We start from the raw sequence: 22,642 nt of genomic DNA on the forward strand, positions 1-22,642 counted from the left end.
TTGCTGCACTACCAAATCAACATGCTTGGTATTCAGTCTGTGTCCAAAATTATCAATTTAATTTCAATCGAGATGTGCCTCTGTCAGATGAAAGAGTTGATGATTTATATTAATGACATCTCCGTGTATCTGCCTGCTGGCTTACTGGCATTTTGTGAAGCATACATTTCCCAGATATTCACTCAGAAATTGTTTTCCAATCAAAAACGGGAGAAGGTAGACATCACAGCTACACACGGGTCATTGATTTCCTAGCAGATAGCTGTCCTGTAGCACAACAGAGTAGACAACCAAAGAGTTCTAACCTTTATGCATTTGAGTTTATTGAAAACATTGTTTAGTTTTGGGAACAAAACAATTCTGCCAGTGCAAGAGTTTTTTTATTAATACAATGATGTGTTTGAATAGGGTTCCTAAGTTTACAAAGGGACACCAAAAGTCAGATTAAATGGGGGGTGAGAGGCTAATTGTAATTGGAACATAAATAATTAACTTGTCAAAACATTTGATTTCATAATGCTGCACTATTTTGAATGCAGAATGCAATATTCAACCTGTTTGGGGTTTTGTTAATTTTGATTAATATGAGTTCGTCTAAATGATCACTCTGAAGCTGAAACACTGTTTCTTTCAATAATCAGTAGGAATGGCAGGAACAGTAATAATAATTATAATAAAAGCGACAAAGTGACCATAGTACCAATTTCATTGGGAGGAACAGTGATCATTTTAATAAGATGAGAACAGCTCAAGCCCAACTCTGTGACAGATAAATCCCCATTGCCCATTGTCTGATTGTGACCACATTATGCTAATGACGGGTCGGCATTGCTTTATGCAAGGCCCTGAGGGCGGTGGGAGGCGATCAAGTCACCAGACTGGAAAGGTAGGTAGGAATTGTATTATCATATAAAAAGGAAGAGGCATTTAGTCATGGGAACTGACCTTCATGGCATCATTTGGAGATATTCTGCAGGGATAACAATAAAAGGTACTGTAATGCAAATTTAAGATATAAGTTTAACTCAAGTAATAATTAACGCTATGAAACACTAAGGATTTTCATTGTCCTCAGCTTACCTAACTAAAACAACGCTATACGGTTGTTGTATCAGTCATTAGGATACTCAGTTGATTATATATTTGTTCCCATCATTTCACAGGCATGTCTGCAGAGCTGTCATTTAGTAGAGACGTGATTGACACATGACTTAAAAAGTCTACTCCGCCCCCAGAGAACTCTGGGCAAGTCACCCATCTGTCACATCCTGACAATCCTTTATTTACTTTGCCATCGGCGGTTTAGATGTTGTCAGTCATGTATTAAGCTAAATAAAAGCTGCCCCAAAAGATACAAAGGAACGAGATGTGGGGGTCAGAGAGGAGATGAAAGAAAGAAGATGACAAAAGTGAGGGTCATCATTGAAAATAATCCTGCAGCAACAGGAAATTAGAATTATTATGTGGATTATAACTCATTAAAAAATGTATAGGGGTTGATACATTTTTCCTAGGGGAAAATCAAGTCTCAAATTTCAAAGTGGAAATTACAAACTTCTGCCTTTTTAAACCTCAAATACACTACACGTTTTACAATTCCTGCAATGAAGGTTCTCCTGCAACAGGGTGATCGAAATTAAGATGCTACATCTGTATGTTTACTGTATTTGTTATGGTTGATATAGTAGGAAGTTATTGTATTCAGTCAATCCCCAGGAAAGGAAAGCGAAGTCACCTCTCATTGAGTAGTGTACGTTTTCCAACAAACTTTCAGACTCAATGGAGAGCATTAAGAAGCCCACGGTCTTCTGTGGCGCTATATGATGAATCAAATTAAATGAGAAGCCAACTGAATAGAAACACAATTCGAAAGGGTGTCAGGGTGAAACAGGGTCAAGGTGTGTGAAGCATGATTCACTTTCTCTAAAGAGTTAAATGAATAGGGAGGTTGACTAGGCTGACTTGGGAGCTCTGCTGTGGTGGCTAAAGGCAGTTTGTATTTACGTCCCTAAACCTGCCTCCAGGCTGCAACCATAGAGCCAGGCCTGCACTGGCAGATTCAATAGTGTTAATTAGATTCACTGGAATAGGCCTGGGCTGTGTGGTTGAGGAAGGTTCCACAGTAACTTCCTGCCTGGCCCTCAGGTTTGTGAGGTGTCTTCAAGGACAGGAGAAATCATTTCAAATGAAATGACCTTGATGACCTTTGGTATATGGGTACTCAATTATATTCAAGGTTATGGTACAGCCAAGGCCTTTTCCATTTAAGTTAAGTTCAGTTGCCTCACATAAAGGGAAACTTTTACTTGTTTGAGGTAGTCTTTATTGGTAACAATGGTGGCCTCGCTTACTGAAGTTCAGGATGTTTGTGAAGTGCTATCATAAAATAGCCTTAAATAGATTCCATTACTGTGTATGGGGACAGCTTCTACTCAACTCCTTTATTTGCTCAGACTGTCGAGGCAGCTAGGCAGACCTTCCATGCCTTCCCTCACTCTGGGCCTATAATTTACCAGCTGAATGGTATTGGAGTTCGTCTTTGTTCACAATCACACAAACAGTGTTAAAATTCTTCTCCAGCCCATGTAAAACACTGATGAAAATCTCTTCGCTTCGATCAATGTTTCATTTAGACAGTAATAATGCAGTTTTAGTATTGCCAGCAGCTACAGCTTCTCTCAAAAATGTTCTGGCATATAAAGCTTTTCAAGTCAATCAATCAAATGTATTTATATAGCCCTTTTTACATCAGCCGATGTCACAAAGTGCTGTACAGAAACCCAGCCTGAAACCCCAAACAGCAAGCAATGCAGATTTAAAAGCACGGTGGCTAGGAAAAACTCCCTAGAAAGGCCAGAACCTAGGAAGAAACCTAGAGAGGATCCAGGCTCTGAGGGGTGACCAGTCCTCTTCTGGCTGTGCCCTTGTGGAGATTATAACAGAACATGGCCAAGATTTTCAAATGTTCATAGATGATCAGCAGGGACAGATAATAATAATCACAGTGGTTGTAGAGGATGCAACAGGTCAGCACCTCAGGAGTAAATGTCAGTTGGCTTTTCATAGCCGATCATTCAGAGTTAGAGACAGCAGGTGCGGTAGAGAGAGAGTCCAAAGCAGCAGGTCCGGGACAAGGTAGCACGTCCAGTTAACAGGTCAGAGTTCCATAGCCGCAGGCAGAACAGTTGAATCTGGAGCAGCAGCATGACCAGGTGGACTGGGAACAGCAAGGAGTCATCAGGCCAGGTAGTCCTGAGGCATGGTCCTAGGGCTCAGGTCCTCCTAGAGAAGAGAGAGAGAAAGAAAGAGAGTGAGAAAGAGAGAAAATGAGAGAGAATTAGAGGGAGCATACTTAAATTCACACAGGACACCGGATGAGACAGGAGAAATACTCCAGATATAATAGACTGACCCTAGCCCCCTGACACTTAAACTATTGCAGCATAAATATTGGAGGCTGAGACAGGAGGGGTCGGGAGACGCTGTGGCCCCATCTGATGATACCCCCGGACAGGGCCAAACAGGCAGGATATAACCCACCCACTTTGCCAAAGCACAGCCCACACACCACTAGAGGGATATCTACAACCACCAACCTTCTACCCTGAGACAAGGCCGAGTATAGCCCACGAAGACCACCCCCACGGCACGAACCCGAGGGGGGCGCCAACCCGGACAGGAAGATCACGTCAGTGACTCAACCCACTCAAGTGACGCACCTCTCCTAGGGACGGCATGGACAGTTGGAGGGCCAGTAGGAGGCACTCTTTCCTCTGGTCTAAAAAATATCCCAATGCCCCAGGGCAGTCATTGGGGACACTGCCCTGTGTAGGGTGCCGTCTTTCGGATGGGACGTTAAACGGGTGTCCTGACTCTCTGAGGTCATTAAAGATCCCATGGCACTTATCGTAAGAGTAGGGGTGTTAACCCCGGTGTCCTGGCTAAATTCCCAATCTGGCCCTCAAACCATCATGGTCACCTAATAATCCCCAGTTTACAATTGGCTCATTCATCCCCCTCCTCTCCCCTGTAACTATTCCCCAGGTCGTTGCTGCAAATGAGAACGTGTTCTCAGTCAACTTACCTGGTAAAATAACGGTAAAATAAAATAAAAAAATGGAAGAGCACCAGTAAGCCAGTGACTCAGCCCCCATTATAGCATTAGAGGCAGAGAATCCCAGTGGAGAGAGGGGAACTGGCCAGGCAGAGACAGCAAGGGTGGTTCGTCGCTCCAGTGCCTTTCCGTTCACCTTCACACCCCTGGGCCAGACTACACTTAATCATAGGACCTACTGAAGAGAGCAGTCTTCAGTAAAGACTAAAAGGTCGAGACCAAATCTGCATCTCTCACATGGATAGGCAGACCATTCCATAAAAATGGAGCTCAATAGGAGAAAGCCCTGCCTCCAGCTGTTTGCTTAGAAATTCTAGGGTCAATAAGGAGGCCTGCGTCTTGTGACAGTAGCGTACGTGTAGGTATGTATGGCAGAACCAAATCAGAGAGATAGGTAAGAGCAGGTCAATGTAATGCTTTGTAGATTAGCAGTAAAAGCTTGAAATCAGCCCTAGCCTTAACGGGAAGCCAATGGCTAGCACTGGAGTACTATGATCAAATGGTTTGGTTCTAGTCAAGATTCTAGCAGCCGTGTTTAGCACTAACTATAGTTTATTTAGTGCTTTATCTGGGTAGCCGGAAAGTAGAGCATTGCAGTAGTCTAATCTAGAAGTGACAAAAGCATGGATACATTTTTCTGCATCATTTTTGGACAGAAAGTTTCAGATTTTTGCAATGTTACGAAGATGGAAAAAAGCTGTCCTTGAAATATTCTTGATATGTTCGTCAAAAGAGAGATCAGGGTCCAGAGTAACGCCGAGGTCCTTAACAGTTTTATTTGAGATGACTGTACAACCATCAAGATTAATTGTCAGATCCAACAGAAGATCTCTTTGTTTCTTGGGACCTAGAACTAGCGTCTCTGTTTTGTCCGAGTTTAAAAGTAAAATATTTTCCGCATCCATTTCCTTATGTCTGGAAAACTCAGGCTTCCAGGGAGTGCAATTTTGGCGCCTCACCATGTTTCATTGAAATGTACAGCTGTATATCGTCCGCATAGCAGTGAAAGTTAACATTATGTTTCCGAATGACATCACCAAGAGGTAAAATATATAGTGAAAACAATAGTGGTCCTAAAACGGAACCTTGATGAACTCCGAAATTTACAGTTGATTTGTCATAAGACAAACCATCCACAGAGACAAACTGATATCTTTCCGACAGATAAGATCTAAACCAGGCCAGAACTTGTCCGTGTAGACCAATTTGGGTTTCCAATCTCTCCAAAAGAATGTGGTGATCAATGGTATCAAAAGCAGCACTAAGGTCTAGGAGCACGAGGACAGATGCAGAGCCTCGGTCTGACGCCATGTATTATTGTGTTCTCATGAATCCTAAAACAGAGTTATTTGGGTCCGATTCATTTTACATGCACCTCTTTATCAACATAAGGATATAATAGTAATTTGGGTAAGCCTCTTTTAAATTGCATATGAATTTGAGTTTGTTTGTTTATTCAACCTTTTTTGAGTGTTGTGTTGGGAGGTTAAAATTAGTTGTTGAGGGTGTTAGCCAACAATTGAACATCTCGTAGTTGTGTTTAACACAGTGGGTGTATCTCACAGCCAGTCTATGTGTCTGAGAAAGTAGTGTGCTCTACAGACAGAAGCCTATTTGATATTGTGTCAAAGACGATGCTCATGGAAACCACAAGTTGCAGCAGTGCAAACAGAAATAGAGTGAGTACACAAGTTCTGACATATAGCACACTGCTTGATTCATGATAAGATCAGTAACGTGCGTTATTTCTCATTTGATTGTTATTAATATTAAAAGAACAAAGTTGTTTCTGTTGAGGAGTATGCTCAAAGGACCCCGGCCTGACTGTTTTCTGGGAGATGGAACTGTTCAGGACGGCAATACTTCTGCCAGTTCTGGTCCTCTCTCAAGGTAACACAGTTTAATCTAATATTTCTGCTTAGATTGTATTCAGTTCTATTATCTTCAGCGGCTCTTTTGATGGAAAGTATGACGGTTGTACTCTATGTACATCAAACACAGCATCAAATGTATTTTAGAATTGTTTGTATAAGATGTTTGATAATACTAAAGATATGCACATCAAAATAGTTGGCAGTGGAGTCACATTTGCTTTTTTATTATGCTTCTACATCACCATATTTTTTTATTAATTTCTGTTTGCTTATTATTCATGTCTGAATAAACAAGTGCATGGCGTTTCATTCTACTTGTTGACAGCACGTGTTGGTGTGTTCAAGCAAATAATAAAATATTCATACATAAAGGGTCTGACCGTAGTGATGCCAATTAGGTGTAGGCTAAATGCTGCATTATCTTACAGAGGATTACTTTACTTCCCAATGTAAGGTGTTTACTGCAACACCCAATACGATTCATCGAACACTAGCTAGCTAAAATTCAAAGACTGCTTGACGCAACATAAAAGTGCAGGGAATTGAAATCAACCAACCATAGTAAACAATGATTTGTAAGTCGCTCTGGATAAGAGCGTCTGCTAAATGACTTAAATGTAAATGTAATGATTGGCTGAAGCGTAATTGTTTTTGTATGAATCACTAATTTGTCACAGAGTGATACATAAACAAAGTGATAGTTCAAAATGCATTGCTTTCTGAGGAGAGCTGTGACATGGGTTAAAGCATGAACAAAATATTATTTTGCTTCACAAGATGATGCATTATCTGCATTGATTAATTCAACAATGAGCCACAGATGTTATTAATTGAATACCCATCTAACAACTAAATTAACCAATTGGGGCAGTTGATAATAGCTGTTTTGAAAACCAGTGTAAATAAAGTGATTTAAGGACTCCATATTATATCCTTCTAATTGAACTATTGTGTAGCCACCTTGAAATACCACCAACAGACAGTTTACAAAATGGAAAAGATTATTCTGATTAGAGCCAAATTCAATAACTTTTTTGTAATGTACTGCTGCGTGCCCTGGGCTTCATATAGCATTGACAACACAAAGTAGGCTGAAATAACTGATTGGACAGCTGCATGAATATTCTCATCTATGCATAACTACAATAATTTATCATTTATTTTAGTTTAGTTTGTTGTTTGTCATATTTCAGCCTTTCTAAATAAAGACCACTCTGTTCCGGGGAACTTCTCTGGTTCGAGAGAGACTGATGAGCAGAAGACATCCAATCTAAGTGAGTTCCAATTTTATTTAAATGGTTGGTATTATGCTAAAAAGATCCTCAGAACCCGAGCCTCCAATCAAGCTTTATTTGGTCCGGAGGCCACTGCAATCTACATCGATCTTACTCTCTGAATACCACCCCCCCATTCCTTCCTAAACCCCAAATTCCATTCCCTCGTGCCCATCCAGTCAAATTGCTAGGTGCTAAAATAGAGGGATGAATGGGTAAGGTGTCTGTGTGCTTCTTAGAGGGAGGAGACACAACCTCAAGCAACAATCCTGCAGAGAACTTGATTGCTCACAAGCCATTATACTGAGATCGAAATGAGATGAGGCAAAGGCTTTTTTTTTTTACTATAATGATACAGGTCACCAGCAATTAAGCCATAGTGAGAGGATATTTTCATTGTTCTGAGGGTGATGATGATGCGTGATGATGATGGGAGGAACATCCCACACAAACATGCTCTCTCTAACACACAAACATACAATTAAAATAAGAAAATAATGGGTCAATTGTCATTCGTGTCATAGAGGATATCAAATGGTCCAGTGGATTCAGATTTTTAAGAAAAATACTATCAATCAGTTATTCAGTTATAATCATACTACACTAACCTGGTTTTCATTCTCTATTTGTTGAACCTAAAAAATAAAAAAGATTTAACCTTTATTTAACCAGGTAGGCTAGTTGAGAACAAGTTCTCATTTACAACTGCGACCTGGCCAAGATAAAACATAGCAGTTCGACACATAACAACACAGAGTTACATGAAGTGCAATTCCACCACCTTTAAACAGGGAAAAAAGTGAAGACTGAAGAGTGAAATGTAGTACCAAAGGCTCCTGTGTCCATTGGTTTGAAACTACTGTGAGTATTTGGTCCAGTGGTGTTTCTAGAATCAGGTTGGTCGACTTCAGTGTCCCCCTTCGAATTCACCACCCAGTGACATTTCCACAGGACATGACTCACAGGATGTGGCTGCTCTGCTGAACGTCTGCAAAGAGCACAGCAACCGATAGGCCAACAAACAGCTAGGCCATTCAATGTGTCTGGGTGTGTGTGTGTATTATGCTGTATAACATGTACTGTACATGTGGCTACACTACATGGGGAAATATAAACAGTCATCTGTATTTCACTCTCATATTGATTCTGCATCTCTTCATCCCTCCAGCCATATCTCACCCCCCCAGGCTATCTCAGCACTGCTCTGGGGTTGTCGAGGTGCTCCATCAAGGGCTGTGGAGGCCAGTGACCTTTGACCTTGGGTCTGCAGAGTGGGCCAAAGTGGTGGAGGACATATGTACCAACCTGAGCTGCGGGGCAGTGTACGAGCGCAGACAGAATGGCACAGCTACATTAAACTACTCCAGCTCAACGTGTCTGAGCCAGTGTGTCTACAGAGACCTACTGGTGGAGAACTGTACAGAGCTCTCATACACAGACTGCTCTAACCTGACTGAGATAATCTGTGGTAAGACCCTCATTGCAAAGCTTATGCTTGGATCGGCACAATTTATCTTGAGCAACCACAAACACGTTGTTGCAGTAACGCCTGCAAATTGCATGCAATGGAAAGCCATCATATGGGTTGCTCTCCAAGTGTTTTGTGGACGCTTTGCGACAAGTTCCTCCTTTCAGCACGCTTCCATTTTCAAGCTGCTTTTTAAAGATCCTGAGTGAGGCCCAGCTTCTATCGAGGTTAACTGATGATCTATGAACTGATTGGTTGATCTGTCCATTCCTCAGGGCACCAGGCCGTGCGATTGGCTGGAGGCTCACACCACTGTGAAGGACGGGTGGAGTTGTGGAGAGAGGAAAAATGGGGAACGGTGTGTGACGATAGTTGGGACCTGAGAGATGGGGGCGTGGTCTGTGCTCAATTGGGCTGTGGCTCTGCCCTAAATGTGAGCGGGCAGGACGGGTCTTTTGAAGTGGGTGTTGGTCTGGTTCTCTTAGATGAGGTGAACTGTGGGGGGAGCGAGAGGAACCTATGGGAGTGTCCTTCCATGGGGACAGTCAACGACTGTGGACACAAAGAGGACGCTGCAGTGGTTTGTTCAGGTAAGCCTGCAGCTATAATATTATCATTGTCAGTTACTGTATTCACAATCATGTCATTTAAAAATGACATTTTAAACGTGAATGGCAGCTAAGTCAATGTCATGCCCACTACTTAAAATAGCTATGTTGTAACATAGTGTTTGTATATTCTCCTTAGATTGGTCTGAATATGGATAGTGCAGTAATAACATGTAAAACACATTACCATGATTGAACATCCGGTGTCTTGGTGGCGAACCAAGTCCCCATCATCTTAGCGCTGATTTTCAGCACGCTAAACGCTGTCGACAATCAGGGTTCTGATGATTGCAAATCAAGAATGATTTGGCTCGTGATCTTATCAGTGTGTCTGAATGGATAGCACTCAGAGTCTCAGTCACACTCAGCACTGATACTGACGAACAAGCTTCAAATCCTCCTACAGTAATGCAGCGATCAGGTGATGTGAGAGGTCATAAGCCGAAAAGAGACAGCTGCTTTGCATATTAATTATTGTTATTTTCATTAACGGGAAGAAAAAAAAAGAAACACACAGGCATCACAAAAACACACAGGCCTAAGTAATGCATGTCACTCAGAATGTAGACAAACCATGTCAATACCACGTCGCAACAGCACTGTCTGAGGAAGACCCTCAATGAAAGATGTTCAACCTGGGAGCCAAGTTCAAGAGTTCCTTGGTGAGAAAACATCCAAACTGCCTTGACCTCAACATGACAACAGTTGTTCGCCACTTCCATGGGTTTTAAATCTTGCATCTAAATTACATTTTTTTGTTGACCATGTTTTTTTGTTGTTGTTCTTTTATAATTATTTATTACAAAAAACACAAGGAAGGGGTAACACTAAAGTATTAGAACATGAAGGACAAACAATGCAGCATCAAGACACTATCAAACATGTGTCAGTCTTTCCGCAACAGAGCCATCCTTATGTGTGCATGATAGTGATATAAAATGTCATAGTTTCCTTTTTCGTGATCACAATCTTCTGAAACCCGAACCCTCCAAGATCCCCCCACATTTCCCCAATAGCTGTCCTTTAACCATTCGAGACCCCTCCCACAGCCCCCCCGGAAGAAAAATAAAATAAATAATAAATCCATTCCCCACCCCCAAGAACCCCCCAATGCACCAACAACCAAGAGAACTAAAGAGAAAAAAGGAAAAGACAGAAGAAAACAGCAAGCAACAATGCAAATATATATATTTTTTATATTAAATTTAAAACAAAGGACATAAAGAACAACTGAAATCATAACAGCAATGCCTACTTTATATGTTTGTGTGATTGTCTGGCATTATTACATGTATGTGTGTGTTCTTGTATGTGTTTATTTGTGTATATGCATGTGTACAAACACCTGCACGGCATTAGCCTCAGGCAAACCGACATTAGTTGTAAAAACACTGCCACTTAGTGTCATTCAAATGTACTTTTATTATGTTTTATTTAGACTTTTTTTTCTCCTTTATCGTTTGACCATCGTTCTCTCTCACACAGTAACTCCACTCCCACTTGTCTCCAATTCCACATAACAACCCTCAGCTTCCCTCAGCCCATCCCATCTATCTCTACTGGCCACCCTCAGCTTCCCTCAGCCCATCCCATCTATCTCTACTGGCCACCCACTTTGGGTTTCTACGCAACACATATCTTTCAACTATGCTGTGATGTTTAACGTACAATTTCAATCTATCTAATCGAATAGAATCTACAGATTGCGTGTTGAAGATAAATACTTTTACTAAGTATATTATTAATTGACTGACCCGGTCTCTCCAGATCTCCTAACAGTACTATTTCTAGGATCAGTTTTAGATCAATGCTATGCATTTTCAGCCATTCCTGAACCTGAGCCCAGAAACAGACTACCTGAGGGCAATACCAAAATAAATGGTCTATTGTTGGTGGCAAGAATTCTATATAATAATTTTAGCTGTAAAGCACAAAGTCTTGAATCTTGCGTTGTTTTATATATCAACTCATACACCCTGTACCATGGAATCGGTACATCAAAAATCTCTTCCCAACTATTTTGCAATCTGTATGGCACAGTTGTCAACATCCTGGTCCTCAAATGAAACTGGTATACTTTCTTATTTATGCTATTTTTATTCCTCCGCCAGAGATTTATATATCAAGCTATTCTTGAATATTTGTTGTCTCATCAATTATTCCATGCCTATTTCTAGAAAATATTTACTTATTTTAGAATATTTTCTCCTTTATATTGGGCAGACAGACCAGTTCCCTACCTCCTCCCACTGCCACCCACCTCCTCCATTTTTGGGGCAATGCTGTAATCAATTGGTTGTACTCTTGGATTGAGCAGACCTTCCCGTACAATTCTGATAACTCCACGAAGGACATAACTCTACCATTCCAATTTACAATATAATTTAAGAACAAAATACCATTTTCAAACATCTTTCCCATAAATATAGGTATGTTATCAACCAGCACATTTGTTCACCATGTTTCCGATTATTTTCGAACACCTCAAGTGATAGTTAATTATGTAGGTCTGTGAGTCCTACACATTTCAAGTAATTTTTTTAAGTAAAAACACACACATTCCTTGCAGTAATTGCCAAATGATTGACTGCAATGTCTAACTTTTGAATAAGAGTCAGATATTGGTTCAGTAGATCATTAGATACACAGATGGACAAACACAACTCCTCTTGGATTTTACATTTTTGAGCAAATGTTTTTTTAAACAAACCTTTTCCCCGTCTTTCAAACAAGAGTGCCTTGAACACTCAGGAGAAGTGAGCCATGCATCTCTTATACATTCTAGTTCTCTAACACCTCTAGGACTTTTCCATTTCCCTGACAGGAATTCCATCTCAACCAGGCAACGAGACAGCAGAACAGAACACCCAGACTTCAACCACAGGTACATTCAATAGATGCTGACACACATGACCCTCCATCTGTGTAATAATACAACAAGAGTGTCTGCTCTGCTCATATGAACATGCCAAGAAGAATTTGTTATCTAGTCTGTACTCTGCACTATGATTTGTTCTTGTTTCCAGCAGGCTCAGTTCTACCAGTCACCAGTGCAGAGAGCTGGTCCTCTCCTCCCACAGCTGCTGTCTGGGGCTGCATCGCATTGTCTATAGCCCTCCTCCTCACACTCCTCTCCAATGCTTCACTCTTCCTGTCTTACAGGAGGAGAGCTGGTGAGTCATCGTTTTTCTCTATTTTTCTTTCTCTTTCATTGCCTCATACTCAACTGTCACTCTTCCCATTTGTTCACACCAACAACAACAAACATGCTATCATCAATGAGCAGTAATTAACACTGAGAAATTGCTTTGTCTGAAGGGTATTACATATTCTTCTCAATGGTATGATAATACGACAACACAACGCAATGTGATTCAATACAGTACACAAAGGAAATCACCCAACTGGAACAGTATGCATACCACTGGGTTGGTTGATTGCTCATTAACGAGTCCCACCACCAGTGTTGTTTTCACACCAACTTAAAAAAGCAGCACATTTTATTTCACGGGGATGATAATGCTTTGAATATGTGCCATATGTGACGGTGGTCTAATTAAAATATTTAATTGGTTTTGAGATGTATTGTCCTTATTTTCTTGTCCAACATCAAAGACAACAAAGGCCAACAAATCTATTATCCTAGCTTCGGTAAAGAGAAGTTTCAAAGGCAAAACTTTCCCTTCATTACTAGCACTTCTGGTTCACCAAAGACAAGATGGACGTCTGCTGTCCATCCAGTCTCAACACACTGACCGAGGGGAGAGAGTCAACCTCCTCACAGTCACCACAGACACAGCTGATTACAGTGAGTTCCTACTGATACACTTGTCATCTCTGTGCCCTTTAGTTACTTGCAATTTCAGGAAATGTCTTATTAGTTCAAGTGTCCCATTTGTCAGAATACATTTTCTCTATGTGGCCTTTCATGCAGCTCCACAGTACCTTTCCCAACAACCCTCTCAGAATGACACCGACGCCTTGTGTGACTCTGACTATGAAAACTATGACTTCAATGACCAACCCTCTGTTGCCATGGCTACTGCACTTGGTCAGTTCATCTTCATAGTTTTGGATAAATAGTGCAATTCCAAAAGAAAAAAGATGGGAAGTGACACATGGCTATTAAGGGAGAAAGTGGTCCAAGGACTTGCTCACAGTGCCAACCAAATGTTCTTTTATGTTTTCATTAGTCAGGGTCCTTGACAATGGAGTAAGCACAAGCAGAGAGCCATGGGAAACCACACAGACAGCAGAGACTTCTGACGCTCCTGAGAAATATAATATTATTGCTGAGACAATCAACGGCATTGAGAGAAAAAACCCTGCCACCCAAAGTCGTAAGTTACTGTCGGGTTGGGTGAACCAGATTTTTACCATGATCATATTGTGTCCATGTCCGACAGGTTTCTTCTAAGGACATAATGTCCACTTAGAATCTGAGACTTTTCTACAACCGTTTGCAGGACAAGGAATCAGAAAAGTTATAATTTGCTGAAACTTGCTATGGTGACAGAAAAGTTGAATAAGAGCCCTATTGTAACATACTAACACTAACAACCATTTGTATGTCCAGTGCATTCGCTGGTGTCATCCAGCACGTCTTCTGGGGAATGCTATGAGAACATTGAGACACTGGAGAAGGAGCTGCTGGACTCAGGTCAGTCTAAAATGCTCAATGGCAAATGCTGCAACAGAGTCAGTCAGTGCATCTATGAAATCCATTCTCATGAATCAACGATAACAGAGTAACTGTGTGGAATGCTAACCCCCCAGGTCCAGGTTTGAGGAGAACTGCCCTCACAGACTTGATGTGTGGAAGAGAGCCATCCTTGGGATCGAGTAGTAGTACATCATCAGGGGAATCCTACTACAACGTGGGGATGGCAGTGGAACAGCATCTACAGTCAGGTCCGTTCAAGTCAAAATCAGGGGAACAACAACACACAATTCATCTGGCTGTGTCTAAACACTGAATGGGGTAGACACAACAGCAAAGGCATTTTGCACTACAGAACAGTACATGAAAGTATTGTCTTGAAAGTTTTTGGGAGAAAATATGTAGATTCGTAATTACTTCACAGGGAGCACATTTTCACATTTTCTCCTCAGAGAACACCTATACACATTCCCCTGTGCAATCAACCAGTACACACCAGGATCAGCAACAGCCTGTGAACAGTAACTGCCACCTACTGAGCAGTCAAAATCAAGGTACCTGATACATTTCTGATGAGTCTGTGCATGTGTGTTTCAAAGGTGGACAGAATTTCCATTGAACCGTGTAATGTTCCCTGCAGAGACTAATTCTCAGTCTCCTGCTGGTGTCATATTGTGTTTCAAAACCTGCCAAATTAATTTGACACCACCGGTGTAATCCCTGAAAGAAACAGAACAAATCATATTCAAAGGTTTCTCTAAGTTTATAAGACGTGATTTCAAGTTGTGTCAAAACTCAATTCAAAGAACTAAGGTAGTCTGACAGATGGAGCCATTGAGTATGGGGCATAAACATCTGTGAGGATTTAAATTGTACTTAATTCCTTTAGTTTTTGCCAGATTTACTATCACAGTGAATAATGGAAAAGGTAGTATTTCTGGCAGGCACATGGCAGGCACAATCCAACAGAGGGAGGGAGAGAGAGCGGAAGAGACTGTCCTCATTCAGATGGAGGAAATTGCCTGGCTGTTTTTCACTCTAATCTGCCATTAAGCTATGGAGAGCTACACCTCAGAATGACAGAGTCAATTAGATTACAGACACTAATACCCTTTATAGACAGACTTTACGGCATTTTGCCTGTCTTTTTTTTTTTTTTTTTTAATCTGACAATGTTTTTTAGAACCCAATTCACTGTCCCATTTTTACCACATTCTTGCCGGGATACGCCTTTTATATCTCCCGTGCACATGCCGGCATAATTAGGAGTGGGAGTAGATGTGGGTGGATGTCTGTTTTAATAAATTAATTAAATATACACCATTACAAAGAAATCCATAATGAATTAGTTTTTTGGCAGGTCCTAAGAAACATTATAGGACCAATACAATTTATTTTCAAAATAATAGAATGGCATATTTTGAGTTTAATGATGTTACTGGTCTGTGCAGCCGATATGCTACATGGCTGTGCCGTGCATATAAAATCAAGTTATTTTGTTCATTAAACAGACAAGACACTTGGGCTACACTGATCACAGTCAACACACATATATTTTGTAGTAGGCTGAGAATATAATGAAATATAACAGAATAAAATACATCATATTTTCCCAACACAACTTGCGTCACAGCAACGTGTGGAACTGCTGTCATATAAAAAAAAAGTGATTTTGAAACAGAGCCCAAGGCAAGCCCATGCTTTTTTGATCCATGTTTCATCTCTTTTCTACCCTCACTCCACTTTGATAGGGAGCAGGCGTAGGGTCTTACATTGAGAGTATCTTCATCATGATACTGATAGAGAATAATAGCAATCTATATTTTCAAAAGCATGAGTCTCCTGTTCATATATCACCTCTGCAAGCTTTTGGAGTTGCCTATACGCTATTGAGCATAATAATAGGCCTACACTTGATTTAAGGTACATTATTCCATGCTAAATGTTTCTAATCAGTGATAGATGAGCAAACAAATAGATGAGTTACCACCTCTACTTATTTGCCCAGCCAGAGAATGAACCAAATATACAGATGGAGATTGTGAAACAAAATCACATTGACAAGTCACATGCTTTCGGTTGGGAGTAGGCCTAGGCTGCTATGTGACTGTGAGTGAAGAGGAATATTTTTCTCTGCTCATATAGTAGTAATTAAGGCCTAGATCACAAATTCTGATTTTTATGTATTATTTATGACTTAATTTCAATTTATTAGGGGGTGCTGCAGCACCCTCATTTCATCTATTTGCTGTGGCTATGCCGTTAATGCAAAAGGGTGATTAAAATGTTCAAACATTGATGCATTACGATTAAGGGTAGGTTCCCTTGAGAAAGATTAAGCCTAGTCCTTGACATAAAGGCATGTTCAATGGCGGCACCAAGTACCTGTATTCCCCTACACGGATCACAACTGTGCTGTAGATTCTAGAGTCATGTACTGTCTGTAATGTTCATTGCCTTCATAAAGTAGTCATACCCTTTGACTTATTCCACTTTGTTACAGTCTGAATTCAAAATGGATAAAACATATTAAAAACACATACCCCATAATGACAAAAGTGAAAACATGTTTTTAGAAATATTTGAATTTTAATTATGAATGATCCCTTAGCGGTTTCCTTCCTCTTCCACAACTGAGTAGGAAGGATGTATCTTTGTAGTGACTGGGTATATTGATACACCATCCAAAGTGTAAGGAAAAACTTTACTATGCTCAAAGGGATATTCCATGTGTGCTTTTTTATTTTTTACCCATCTACCAATAGGTGCCCTTCTTTACGAGGCAATGGAAAACCTTGAATGTCTTTGTGGTTGAATCAGTTTGAAGTTCACTGCTTACAGATAATTGTATGTGTGGGGTACAGAGATGAGGTAGTCATTCAAAAATTATGTTGAACACTATTATTGCACATAGTGTCTGCAAACATAATTCCACTTTGACATTATGGGGTATTGTGTGTAGGCCAGTGACACAAAATCAAAATTTAATCCATTTTAAATTCAGGCTGTGTAACAACAAAATATGGAAAAAGTAAATTGGTGTAAATACTTTCTGAAGGCATTGTAGATGCAAATTGCTTAAAACATGTAGCCTATTGTGGATGTATGTAAATGGTAATGTGAGTATTTTATACAGATGATTCAAGCAGCTCATCTTCCTCTGAGCTTTATGAGAACATAGAAGTCCAAGATGAAAAGGGGATTGGTGATGTTACCGTGAAAGAAGACCCGGACCAGTCTCTTTCTGACAGTGACTACGATGACATAACAAATTACTAGCATTTCATCGAACATAGCAGTGAAGTGAGAACTATAAAACTGAGTCATTTACATTTTAGCAGATGCTATTATCCAGAAAGACATACAGGAGCAATTAAGTTTAATTGCCTTGCTCAAGGGCACAGACAGATTTATTTTCACCTCGTTAGCGTGGGGATTCAAACCAGCAACCTTTCGGTTACTGGCCCAACGGTCTTAACCCCCTTCGCTTCACCACTGCACAGAATGACCAGCATTGTGAACAAACAGCACTGTCACTCGTCAATTCAACTATGACTTGATGTGAATAGCCTAGTGTATAAACGCATATGCAGATGTTTTGTACATAATATGAGCACGTTTTGCAATCCAAAATATCTACTTCTGACCGGGCTATCACAACAAATGAATGTCTAAGGAAGTTAAGCTTATTTTTTTTGGGGGGGGGTGGGGGGTCCCTAATGAATAATGAATTAGTAGATATATAATAAACTATCCACAGACTACTTCATTTGATTATGATTCATTTATAAAGTATCAACTACTAGACTGCCAGAGTGAAGTAATGCTTTTATGTTTAATGTTTGTCTAAATGTCTAACACAGATGCATCAGGAAAGGTTTGCGTCATTTAACTTCACACTAACCTCACCTTCATGTTATACACAATACATGAATGGTAAGATCAGAAAACCCTTAAAACAGAATGCATTTCAATCAAAGGGACAGAAGAGGAAATAAACAAAAGGACAGGGGAATTAGAAACTAAGACAGAGAAGGAAAGGCTACAGAAAAGCATGTAACAGCATTGTATATGAAATACTACCAGATAATGGAATGTCTTCATTACTATTTTTTTTTTTTTTTTATGTATTTTTACATAAAAGACTCATTCAATTTCGCCTCATCTTTCCTAAGTACCGTTTTCACACAAGTATGGTCTGGCATATACTGTACCTGCTCTTAAAACTGAGCTAGCTAAAATCACATCTCTAAAGATAGCAGAAGACCTACCTTGTTCATTTACCTTTAAACCCAGAACACACTAAATGTAATGCAGAGAAAGACCTACATCATTCTCAAGGCAGAAAAATGTGTGTTGGGATGTCTATAACAAGAGGACATTGGTTTTCAAGTAACTGCAAAGTAATATGTGTGTGTGTGTGTGTGTGTGTGTGTGTGTGTGTGTGTGTGTGTGTGTGTGTGTGTGTGTGTGTGTGTGTGTGTGTGTGTGTGTGTGTGTGTGTGTGTGTGTGTGTGTGTGTGTGTGTGTGTGTGAGATAGCGAGAAGGCTGTCATACTTCATGCTTCCCGCAGACCCACTTGAGCTGGTGCTGTTCTCTCAGGTCAGTGAGGTCTCGAGCAGAGTGCCAGCTACACTGGCAGGCGTACGCCCGCGCCCCTTTTCTTCTCCTCAGCTTGGCCCGCAGCTTCTGACAGTCTGGCATGTTGTTCCTGCAGAGATACAACGAGGCAAGGCTGGTTAGCTAAGCAATGAGCAGTAGGTGAATATCTCTCACATTATTAGTATGTAGAGTTATAGATAGGATAAGTAGTACTAAATTCACAAAGTACTTCACATTTAAGTTGGTCATGTGCATGGAACAAAACCAGCCTCCAAAAACCCCTGAAAGATTGTGGAATGATTGGAAACATCACAAATATTCAAGAGTTAACCTGCAATTTACAGGTGAAGGAATTAATCTGGGTGGAAGCATCATTTGCACAATACGTTACGTTGCATTTAACAAGCACATTTGAATGATAAATGAATCCCCATGTCTTGTAGAGGAGCCCTGGGCTCTCAGCAACTTAGTAAAACCTCTATACTCCAGCACAAAGCCTGAAACCACCTAAGTGTCCACCAGAACAGATAATTAGTTCACTGCTGTGATAACACCGACAGCAAAACCCACATGCTTGGAACGTATCATCCACTCTATCACCCACTGCACATGCTCTAGGAAGACAACAACGTGGTAGGGTCTTGTGAGTACTCCTTGCTCGCTGTTCTTGCACTGGATTTTCACTAGGCCTATTACCTCCATTTTGTCAACACAAAAGTCTGGATTCAACAAAGCTGTGCTGCTGCGATCCTACACTATGGAAAATTTCCCCAAAAAAGTAAAGGCACTTGCTAAAGTATATTTTCGAATGAAAGAAAGAGGCTGTTCACAAAGTATATGCTGCTCCAAGTGCCATAATTTACCTGCACCAAAATACCAACAACATTGTGGTTGCGATAGCCTTCGTTGTTTTTCTATTTTAAAATGTTTTTCTCCCATTTGAGCACAGCCCTTCTGTCTATTGTCTTTCTTAGTTTGCATTTCAAGTCGACTCTCACCAATAGTATCAAATTCGTGTAGCCTAGAAGAATAGAATTCCTGTCTTGGTGTTAAGAGCACCAAATACCCACGCCTGCATACTTACAGCCCTACTGCTATGAGGTCTTCCACTTCACTTCATTAACTAAGCTTAAGTGTCAGTCTTTGTCATCATGGGCAAGCTCTCTGTCAGTGAAACAACACAATATTGAACCAGAGAGGCACCCAAGGTGGCATTGTTGTGTTGTTTAACTGCCTATCTAATGTCAGTCTCCATCTACTAGTACCAGTTGTCCTATGAAATTCCTATCCGATCGATCTCAGAGCACGGCTAAAAAAAGTTTTCAATTAAACCACTGTGTATTCATATTTTTTGGAAAAAGGTTACCTGTTTCTCTGAAAGTGTGGATATCAATCAAGGTGAAAGTCATAATCCCTATTTAAAAGGTATTTTACATTAAGAATCAAATGAAGATTATTCCAGTTTATTTTCACGAAGTCCCAAAATAAGGAAGTTTACACTGCCCTCTTCTGTTCAAATCTGAGAAATTTGGGATTTTTGGTTTTCTGTATTAACTTCCAACTTGTTTCAAGATAATAACAATATTTAAATTCCTCAAAGAGTTTGTTACCCCATAAAGATACATCAGGCCCAACGAGAGGAGTCTCACCTGAAGAAGAGGTAATCACAAGAGGGGTCCCATTCATGATCGTCAAACATGGCCACCCGAAAGTCACAGGAGATACATCTCAGCTGATCACACGACCTGTCAGCACAGGTTAAACAGTGAGTCAAATTCAAATGTGATCCATGCTTACACACACGCACACACTTAACATTACAACAGGGTTCCCCAACTGACGGCCCGCAGGTGATTTTATTTGGTCCCGCACGTTTTCTGAGCAAAATAAATAAATAAATACATTTTATGATTTTATTGTTGGACTGTAAAAACACCAGCAAATCAGCACCAGGTGATTTTAATTTTGGAAATCTGTTCCAAAGAATTCCCACGCATAATATAGAAATATACAGTATGTGATCATACACAAATGTAAGCAAGGTTTGATATTAGTCTGTTGTAGTTAAATATTATATCTGTTTGGGCTTCTTGCAGTCAAATTGCAGTTTACTAATTATCCGTAATTATGTTCTGACCTCCTGACCATCCGCTCAAGAAAAAAAATGGCCACGGCTGAATCCAGTTGATGATCCCTGCACTACAATTAAACAGCACTTTACCTTTGTGAAACAGCTGTTCCTACACCATTTGCAATCGAGCTTCCACCAAGGAAAACTGGGCAGCACCTGCTCACATAAGAACAAATGGGGATCGAAAGAGAGCTTTTATCAAATACATGCTTTACCAAAGGCTCACTACTAGATTGTATGGCTCCCCGTGAATTACCATTTTGTAAAACATACAATTACATTGACTGCATGTAACAGAGATATACAGATGTCTTAGATAACATTTACTGAGTTTCAATAATAATTAACACATTATGTTCATTATTATCTTCCTTTTTGCGGTATACCACTGACAGAATGATACAACCATATATTATGATTCAACAGGCTGCAACACAAAACAACCCGTTGTCGGCAGGATTCGAACCTGCGCGGGAAGATCCCAATAGATTTCTAGTCTATCGCCTTAACCACTCGGCCACGACAACTGCCTACATGTACTACTCGGACAGGACAACTAACTATGTTCGCATGAATTAGTGATGTTTTTTTTTCAAAAGGATTATTAGAAAACTTACTTTCTTGTTGCCTGTGGCAATGACTTCGTCTTTGTCGTTTTAGGAAGTTGTCCAGTCTGCAAATGTGTAAAGTTAAGCAAATATGAGACTACCTACGGGACAGCCCTTTTGCAATGTAACGTTAGCTAATGCATTGGAGTCAGAATGACAAAGATGATAGCAACCTTCCCATCGGAAACAGGCTAAAAACAATCAAACATAGCCTTGTATTTATCTAATTATAGCTAGCTAATACATACGTGTGATATCCAGCCAGCTAACGTTAGCTAGCTACTGCTGGACAGTAGATGGTTAGCAAAAAAAAAAAAAGAACAGCATTCACCATGGCACGGCGGTGTAGCTGACGTTATTTACTCACGTTTAGCTCAAGGGAATCGAAGTCATCGTCAAGTATGTCCTCAAGAAGGGCATCTATATCTTCGCTGTCCGTTTTTCTGGGTGTATCGTCAGTGGTGCTGGCGGTGTGAAGCGAGGAACAGTTTTAGCAAGCTAACGTTTCCTAGCTAACTACATGATTTAGCTAACATGCTTGATGAAATAACAATGCATTTTAGGAAGGCTGGCGTTTGCAACTAATTAGCTAACGTTACATAGCTAGTTACGTTGCATAAGCTTCCATTGCGTCAGTTATGGTCAACAACTTGGTTTGCTAACCTTGCTTGCTAACGTTAGTCCATTCCCCCGTACTAGCTATCGTTAACGTTAGCTTGTTAACACTTGCATTTTACTACGCACCGGTGTTTTCTCTCTTTCCCAGTTTGCGTTAAACATTTCCCAGCCGTCGATAAATCCGAGGGAGCTTGAAGTTGTGGCGTCAACGAAACATTGGGACAGAACTTTGTTTCAACCTCATCTAGCAATTCGTCCAAATCGTCCGCCATAGCTTCAGGGTACTGCTGCTTATTGACTGTTGTCATGAACAGGAGTGCTTGATTGACAGACGTAACCTCATTTCAAGTAGGTAAAGATTGATACCGTGTAGCTAGCGATACAATAACAGATACTGGATATCTATGATACAATGTAAACGCCTGAGCATTGCCAACCACAGGAGAAAAATATCACGTTGACGGCAGGATTCGAACCTGCGCGGGAAGATCCCAATGGATTTCTAGTCCATCGCCTTAACCACTCGGCCACGACAACAGTTGACATTATTGTATATGGAAACCGGTAATATGCAACATCAAATGAAAAATATATCAGACTGATATTATGATTTAGCAGGCTGCAGCACAAAACTCTAATTATGTTGGTAACCATTTTATCCAGGCTGTATCACAACCGGCAGTG

At 40.5% G+C, this 22,642-nt stretch overlaps 2 protein-coding genes and 2 non-coding genes across 8 annotated transcripts; 1 reads left to right on the forward strand and 3 right to left on the reverse strand.

Annotated features, from left to right (window-relative positions):
* Window positions 1–462: 462 nt before the first annotated feature.
* On the reverse strand, window positions 463–22,458 carry LOC129857665 (cilia- and flagella-associated protein 418-like). 3 transcript variants are annotated; one of them, XM_055926136.1, is made up of 7 exons: window positions 22,085–22,458; window positions 21,708–21,804; window positions 21,350–21,405; window positions 20,823–20,891; window positions 20,251–20,346; window positions 18,557–18,710; window positions 463–3,282 (listed from the first exon to the last, which is right to left on the reverse strand). In XM_055926136.1, exons 1-7 carry the CDS (start codon window positions 22,264–22,266, stop codon window positions 3,238–3,240), a joined length of 699 nt encoding a protein of 232 aa, XP_055782111.1. In that variant the 5' UTR covers window positions 22,267–22,458; the 3' UTR covers window positions 463–3,237. The 3 variants fall into 3 exon arrangements, with proteins under 3 accessions (XP_055782111.1, XP_055782112.1, XP_055782113.1); XM_055926137.1 differs by having other exon boundaries at window positions 468–3,282; window positions 20,823–20,888; window positions 22,085–22,457; XM_055926138.1 differs by lacking the exon at window positions 463–3,282 and adding an exon at window positions 17,700–17,950.
* On the forward strand, window positions 5,746–17,698 carry LOC129857664 (T-cell differentiation antigen CD6-like). 3 transcript variants are annotated; one of them, XM_055926134.1, is made up of 13 exons: window positions 5,746–6,004; window positions 7,182–7,262; window positions 8,431–8,730; window positions 9,006–9,320; window positions 12,163–12,222; window positions 12,365–12,511; window positions 13,033–13,146; window positions 13,273–13,389; window positions 13,532–13,678; window positions 13,915–13,998; window positions 14,115–14,249; window positions 14,451–14,552; window positions 17,135–17,698. In XM_055926134.1, the coding sequence occupies exons 1-13, from the start codon at window positions 5,953–5,955 to the stop codon at window positions 17,275–17,277; spliced, it is 1,797 nt and encodes a 598-aa protein (XP_055782109.1). In that variant the 5' UTR covers window positions 5,746–5,952; the 3' UTR covers window positions 17,278–17,698. The 3 variants fall into 3 exon arrangements, with proteins under 3 accessions (XP_055782109.1, XP_055782108.1, XP_055782110.1); XM_055926133.1 differs by having other exon boundaries at window positions 13,033–13,389; XM_055926135.1 differs by lacking the exon at window positions 13,273–13,389.
* On the reverse strand, window positions 21,178–21,259 carry trnas-aga (transfer RNA serine (anticodon AGA)). The gene has a single exon. It is a non-coding gene; the product is annotated as a tRNA-Ser (tRNA).
* On the reverse strand, window positions 22,414–22,495 carry trnas-aga (transfer RNA serine (anticodon AGA)). The gene has a single exon. It is a non-coding gene; the product is annotated as a tRNA-Ser (tRNA).
* Between the last annotated feature and the right edge of the window lie 147 nt (window positions 22,496–22,642).

This window comes from Salvelinus fontinalis, chromosome 6, assembly GCF_029448725.1.
Source record: "Salvelinus fontinalis isolate EN_2023a chromosome 6, ASM2944872v1, whole genome shotgun sequence".
Taxonomy (NCBI): domain Eukaryota; kingdom Metazoa; phylum Chordata; class Actinopteri; order Salmoniformes; family Salmonidae; genus Salvelinus; species Salvelinus fontinalis.

Bases quoted from the DNA above. Each gene is read 5' to 3' on its own strand.
- LOC129857664 (XM_055926133.1), top strand. From the start codon at position 5,953: ATGGAACTGTTCAGGACGGCAATACTTCTGCCAGTTCTGGTCCTCTCT. The intron at 12,512-13,032 runs GTGAGTCATCGT...CTTCATTACTAG, and splicing joins GTCTTACAGGAGGAGAGCTG to CACTTCTGGTTCACCAAAGA. The intron at 13,390-13,531 runs GTCAGTTCATCT...TGTTTTCATTAG, and splicing joins TGCCATGGCTACTGCACTTG to TCAGGGTCCTTGACAATGGA.
- LOC129857665 (XM_055926136.1), bottom strand. From the start codon at position 22,266: ATGACAACAGTCAATAAGCAGCAGTACCCTGAAGCTATGGCGGACGAT. The intron at 21,805-22,084 runs GTGCGTAGTAAA...TCACACCGCCAG, and splicing joins GGGAAAGAGAGAAAACACCG to CACCACTGACGATACACCCA. The intron at 3,283-18,556 runs GTATGACAGCCT...TCTCTTCTCTAG, and splicing joins GGGTCTGCGGGAAGCATGAA to GAGGACCTGAGCCCTAGGAC.